Below are 6,933 nucleotides of genomic sequence, written 5' to 3'. Positions count from 1 at the left end.
TCGAAAGTTCCAGGTTCTATTTGCGGTAATTGTACCTCCCACCTCCTGTTTCTCTGTCCCTTATGTTAATTACTTTGTTGTCGTAGTATTTCGTACTATTCTAGTCAGTCTAGTAGTGGGATTGTAGTTACTATTTGCTCCATTTTGTTGTTCTGTGTGGTGTTTTTTCTTTTCATTTTTTCACCTTTGTAGGTATAGAGATTGTGGTTTGTAATGGCAGAGTAGGGTCATGTCCTCGGGGAGGTCGGGTGGTGGGGAGGGGAGTAGGGCAAGGGTGAGGGATGGGACGGGGCCCAAAGAGGGTAAAGGGAACAAGGTCGCTTGTAGGTTGAGAATTGGATCATAGAATATAGGGACGTTAACGGGTAAGTCTATAGAGCTGGCGAAGATTCTCCAGAAGAGGAGGGTTAATATAGCGTGTCTGCAGCAGACTAGGTGGGTAGGATCGAAGGCGAGGAATGTAGACGGGTAGAAATTGTGGTTTTCCGGAGTCGTGAAGGGCAAGAACAGAGTGGGAATTTTGGTGGATAGGGAGCTTAGAGAGTCAGTGGTCCAGGTTAGACGGGTGAATGACAAATTGATGGCGATTAAGGTAGCAGTTGGAGGGAGCACTGTGAATGTCATTAACGCATACGCGCCACAAATGGGCTTGGACGAGGAGGTCAAAAGGCAATTTTGAGAGGCGCTGGATGGGATGGTGCGGGGTATTCTGCCTACGGAGAAGCTATTCATAGGAGGTGATTTCAATGGCCATATTGGGTTGTCTGCTGGTGACTTTGGTAAGGTGTACGGTGGCTTCGACTTTGGCGATAGGAATGGGGTGGTACCTTACTGTTGGATTTTGCTAGAGCTTTTGAGTTGGTGATTGTGAACTCTATGTTTCCGAAGAGGGAGGAACATTTGGTTACTTTCCAGAGTATGGTGGCTAAGACTCAGATTGACTATCTACTCATCAGGAGGTGTGATAGGGGGTTGTGCGAGGATTGTAATTTGATCCCGAGTGAGAACCTCGCAACTCAACATAGGCTCCTGGTGATGGACGTCGGTATCTTGATGAAGAAAAAGAAGGGATTTGTAAGGGGTCAGTCGAGGATCAGGTGGGAGCTTTGTCTAAGTATAATACGCAGGAGTTGGAGGGGAGGCTGAGGTCTCTGGGTGCCTGGAAGAGTGGTGGGGACGCTAGAGCTATGTGGACGGCAACGGCGGACTGTATAAGGGAGTTAGCAAGAGAGGTGTTGGGAGTTTCGAAAGGTTACTCTAGCAGGCACCGATGTGATTGGTTGTGGAATGACGTGGTCCAAGGTAAAGTGGAAGCCAAGAAAGTGGCTTACATAAAGTTAGTAGAGAGCACCGACGAGGATCACAGGAGAGCGAACAGAGAAAGATATAAGGAGTCTAGGAAGGAGGCTAAATTAGTGGTCACAGAGGCTAAGACTACTACATTTGGTCGGCTATATGAGGAACTTAAGGGCAAAGGTGGGGACAAGAAGTTATTTTGGTTGGCAAAAGTGAGAGAGAAGAAGCCTCGCGACCTGGATAAAGTGAGGTGCATCAAAGACGAGGATGGTCGAGTATTGATAGAAGAGGCCCAGATTAGGCAAAGATGGCAGTTGTACTTTCATAAATTTATGAATGAAGAGGTGGATGGAAACATTATGTTAGGGCAATTGGGGTACTCCGAGAGTCTCTGTGACTTTAGGTATTGTAGGAACATCAAGGTTGAGGAGGTCGTGGGTGCGATGGGTAAGATGAGTCGGGGCAAAGTGACCGGACCAAACGAGATTCCACTAGAGTTTTGGAGATATGCAGGTAGAGCAGGCTTGGAATGGCTGACTGAGTTGTTTAATATTATCTTCAGGACGAAGAGGATGCCTGATAAGTGGCGGTAGAGTACAATGGTTTCGGTGTACAAGAACAAAGGTGAATTCTAGAATTGTAACAACTATAGGGGTATCAAGTTATTAAGTCATACCATGAAAGTTTGGGAGAGGGTGGTGGAGGGAGGATAAGGAGGGCAGTGTCTATGTTGGAAAACTAGTTCAGTTCATGCCGGGTCATTCTACTACAGAAGCTATCCACCTTATTAGGAGGTTGAATACAGGGATAGGAAGAGGGATTTGCATATGGTGTTTATTGACCTAGAGAAGGCGTATGACATGGTCCCCAGCGACGTCCTTTGGAGGTGTATGGAGGTGAAAGATGTGTTGGTGGCGTACATTAGGGCGATAAAGGATATGTAATATGGAGCTATGACTCGGGTTAAAACTATGGGAAGTGACTCAGAACCTTTCCCGGTGGTTATGGGGTTACACCAAGGATCTGCGTTCAGCCTGTTCTTAATTGCCCGAGTGATGGACACACTGACACATCATATCCAAGGAGAGGTGCCATGGTGTATGTTGTTCGTTGATGATATAGTTCTGATTGATAAGATGCGAGGAGGCATTAATGGGAGACTGGAGGTATGGAGGCAGGCCCCGGAGTCTAAAGGTTTCAAGTTGAGTAGGACTTAGATGGAATATGTGTAATGTAGGTTCATCGACGTGACGGGGGAAGAGGATATGGAAGTCAGGCTTGACTCACAAGTCATCCTCAAGAGAGAAAGTTTTAAGTACTTAGGGTGAATTATCCAGGGAGATGGGGAGATTGACAGAGATGTTACGCACCGTATTGGGGTGGGGTGGATGAAATAGAGGTTAGTGTCTGGAGTCTTGTATGACAAGAATGTGCCACCGAAACTCAAAGGTAAGTTCTATAGAGCGGTGGTCAGACCGGCCATGTTGTATGGGGCTGAGTGTTGGCCAGTAAAGAATTCACATATCCAGAAGATGAAAATAGCAAAAATGCGGATGTTGAGATGGATGTGTGGGCACAATAGGCTGGATAAGATTAAGAATGAAGATATTCGGGAGAGGGTAGATGTAGCTCTGGTGGAAGACAAGATGCAGGAAGTGTGACTTAGATGGTTCAGACACGTGCAGATGAGAAGCTTAGATGCCCCGGTTAGGAGGTGTGAGTGGTTGGCTTTGGCAGGTACGAGAATAGGTAGAATGTGGCATAAAAAGTATTGGGGTGAGGTGATCAGACAGGATATGGTGCGACTCTAGATTTCCAAAGACATGGCTCTTGATAGGAAGGTGTGGAGGTCGAGCATTAGGGTCTAGTATCGTGATAGGCGCCATGACAACATGTAAGATTTGAGTTGTAATAAGTTGGTGTCAGAGCCTGGGTTACATAGGTCTCATGAGTCATGAGCAAGTTTAGTGAAGTCTTGCAGATCAGTACGGAGACATCTGTATTTATCTTCGAGAGGCCACTAAACCCTTTGGAAAACTTCGCTATCTTATATTCTTGTGGTGCGAATTTATTGATTTTGGAAATCAAATTTCTGTTATTCTATTTTCTCATAGATGGTGAGGACACATGCTTCCAGATTGGGTGGACGGCCACCAGTACCACCAGCTAGGGCCTCGAGAGGCTGGGGCCGTGAAAGAGGGCGAGGTGCAGATCGTACAGCAGCTAGAGCAACACCTGCAGACCCACCAGTTGCTCCAACTCAGGAGAAGATTCTAGATGTGGTTGAGCGGGTGGGACCAGCTTGGGCACCAGCTATACTTATTGTGATTCTAGGCCTTTAAGAGGCTTTTGCCCAGATATTGACTATTTGCACTAGCCTTGCTCATGCGATTTCAGTTCAAGCCGTACCAGCCAATTCTTAGGCAGGGGGAGGTGCTTAGACTCCCACCGCCCACACTCCATAGTAGGTGGTGTAGGAACTTCAGACATCATGGTACTACTAGCCTAGCCGATTGCAGTTGCTCAGGCCCAAGTGGGTCCCGTTATGAGTTATAAGAAGCAGAAGAGACTATAGAGGTTTGGGAGTCTCAAGCCTCCATCATTAAGTAAGGCTAAGTTAGAGGATTCTCAGGACTTCTTGGATCGGTGCCAGCGAATTATTCGCACGGCGGGTATTCTAGAGACTAGTAGGGTCTCATTTACTACTTTTTATCTATCGAGGGTTGCCTTCACATGGTGGGAGACCTATGAGCAAGGCAGGCTTACCGATGTTGCACCACTTTCATGGCACGCATTCTGTGTTCTCTTCTTGGAGAAGTTTGTGCCGCCAACCCGTAGGGAGTAGTTGTGTAGGCAGTTTGAACAACTATGCTAGGAGGGTATGTTTGTGACCTAGTACGAGATGAGAATTTCAGAGTTAGCTCGGCAAGCGGTCTAGTTAGTTCCCACATAGAGGGATTTCCCTAGAGTGTTGAGTGGGGTTCTACAGTAGAGTTCTCGGTCGATGATATTAGCACCAGCAGCTACACCTCCCGTTCAGCCTGCTCGGGGTGGGTCTCAGGTCGATAGAGCTCTCCCTAGAGGGGGAGGCTGACCATGTGGTGGCCATGCTCGATTCTGTGATGTTCCTACCAGGCCAGAGGCTATTGCTTTAGATGCAGTGATTAAAGGTATTTTTTCAATGTGCCACAGAGATGCTTCTACATTATTTGACCCTGGTTCTACTTATTCATATGGGTCATCCTATTTTACTCAATATTTGGATATGCCTCGTGGGTCCTTAGTTTCACCTGTTCATGTATCTATGCTGGTGGGCGATACTATTGTTATGGACCGTGTGTATCGGTCGTGTGCGATGACCATTGGAGGATTGGAGACTAGAGTTGATCTCTTATTGCTTAGTATGGTTGATTTCGACGTGATTTTGTATATGGATTAGTTATCTCCATGTCATGCTATTCTATATTGTCACGCTAAGACCAGACATTAGCGTTGATGGGATTGCCGAAGATCGAATGGAGAGGTTCTCTAGATTATGTTCCTAGCAGGGTGATTTCTTATCTGAAGGCCCAACAGATGGTTGGGAAGGGGTGTCTATCATATTTGGCCTTTGTGAGGGATGTTGGTGTTGATACTCCTACTATTGATTCGGTTCCGGTAAAGCAAGACTTTTCGGATATGTTTCATGCAGACCTACTAGGCATGTCACCCGATAGGGATATTGAATTTGGTATTAACTTGGTGTCGGGCACTCAGCCTATTTCTATTCCTCTGTATCGTATGTCACCAACAGAGTTGAATGAATTGAAAGAGACACTTCAGGAGATTCTTGATAATGGGTTTATTAGGCCTAGTGCATTCCCTTGAGTTGCAACAGTTCTGTTTTTGAAGAAGAAGGATGATACTATGCGGATGCGCATCTACTATAGGTAGTTGAAAAAAGTTACAATTAAGAACAAGTATCCTTTGCTGTGCATTGATGATTTATTTGACCAGCTTCAGGGAGCGAGGGTGTTCTCTACGATTGATTTAAGGTCTGGGTATCACCAGTTGAAGATTCAGGACTTGGATATTCTAAAGACGGCATTCAGGACCCTCTATGGTCACCATGAGTTCCTTGTGATGTCTTTTGGGCTGACCAATTCCCCAGCAACATTCATGCATCTGATGAACAATATATTCCAGCCATATCTTGATTCGTTTGTCATGGTTTTTATTGATGAAATCCTGGTGTACTCACATAGCTAGAAGGAGCATGTACATTATTTGAGGATTGTACTACAGAGGTTGAGGGAGAAGAAGCTTTATGCCAAGTTCTCCAAGTATGAGTTATAGCTTAGTTCGGTGGTATTCTTGGGACATGTGGTGTCCAGTGAGGGGATTAAGGTGGATCCAAAGAAGATAGAGGTGGTTTAGAGCTGGCCCAGAATGTCTTCAGCTACTGAGATTCAAAGTTTTCTCGGTTTTGTCAGATATTATCGTTGTATCGTGGAGGGTTTCTTATCCATTGCAGCACCTTTGACTAGAGTGGGGTTCCTATACAGTGTATTGTAATGCTTTACAGATTGGTATCAAGTATGTCTTGATGTATGAGGGTAGATTGATTGCTTATGCTTCGCACTAGTTGAAGCCCCATGAGAAGAACTACCATGTTCTTGATTTGGAGTTGGCAGCCATCATTTATGCATTGAAGATTTTGAGGCATTATCTCTATTGTGTGTCTTATGAGGTATTTACATATCATTGGAGTCTCCAACTCTTGTTCAAACAAATGGATCTAACTTTAAGGCGGCGGAGATGGTTGGAGCTGCTAAAGGGCTATGATACCATTTTGTATCATCCCGGGAAGGCTAATGTGGTGGTCGATGCCTTGAGTAGAAAGGCGGTGGGTATGGGCAGCCTTGCATTTATTTCGGTAGGTAAGTGGCCGCTTTCATCAGATGCTCAGGCCTTGGCCAATCAGTTAGTGAGATGAGATATTTTGGAGCTAGTTGGGTTCTAGCTTCTGTGGTTTCTCTGTCTTCCTTACATGATAGTATCAAAAAATGTCAGAATGACGGCCCCCATTTGCTTTTCCTTAAGGATACAATTCAGCACAATGATGCCAAGGAAGTTACTATTGGGGATGATGGGGTGTTGCGAATGCAGGGTCGGATTTGTGTTCCCAATATAGAGGGGCTACGTGAGTTGATTCTTAAGGAGGCCCACAGTTCGCAGGATTCCATTCATTCGGGTGCCGCAAATATGTATCGGGACTTGAGGTAGCACTACTAGTGGAGGAGGATGAAGAAAGACACATTAAATTTGTAGCTCGGTGCCTAAATTATCAGCAGGTGAAGTATGAGCATCAGAGATCGGGCGGATTTCTTTAGAGGCTTGAATTTCCAGAGTGAAAGTGGGAGTTTATAACCATAGATTTTGTAGTTGGGCTCCCACAAACTTCAAGGAAGTTTGATGCTATTTGGGTGATTGTTGATCGGTTGACCAAGACCGGATATTTCATTCTAGTGAGGACTACCTATTCTTCAGAGCAGTTGGCTGAGATTTACATTCGTGAGATTGTTCACCTTCATGGTGTGCTAGTGTCCATCATTTCAAATTAGGGAACACAATTTACATCGCAGTTTTGGAGAGCAG

At 45.4% G+C, this 6,933-nt stretch overlaps 1 protein-coding gene across 1 annotated transcript; it reads left to right on the top strand.

The window, feature by feature from the left end:
• The first annotated feature begins 694 nt into the window (after positions 1-694).
• LOC138873201 (uncharacterized) lies at positions 695-1,889 on the top strand. Its single transcript, XM_070151642.1, has 2 exons — positions 695-823; positions 1,026-1,889. The coding sequence occupies exons 1-2, from the start codon at positions 695-697 to the stop codon at positions 1,887-1,889; spliced, it is 993 nt and encodes a 330-aa protein (XP_070007743.1).
• Positions 1,890-6,933: the final 5,044 nt, after the last annotated feature.

Source organism: Nicotiana sylvestris, chromosome 7 (genome assembly GCF_000393655.2).
Source record: "Nicotiana sylvestris chromosome 7, ASM39365v2, whole genome shotgun sequence".
In the NCBI taxonomy this organism is placed as follows: Eukaryota; Viridiplantae; Streptophyta; class Magnoliopsida; order Solanales; family Solanaceae; genus Nicotiana; species Nicotiana sylvestris.
The sequence above is the reverse complement of the archived record's forward strand: the minus strand, read 5'-3'. Positions and strand labels throughout refer to the sequence as shown.

Coding starts and splice junctions, on each gene's coding strand:
- LOC138873201 (XM_070151642.1), top strand. CDS start 695: ATGGTGCGGGGTATTCTGCCTACGGAGAAGCTATTCATAGGAGGTGAT. Junction 824..1,025: donor TTGGCGATAGGAATGGGGTG/GTACCTTACTGT, acceptor AACTCAACATAG/GCTCCTGGTGATGGACGTCG.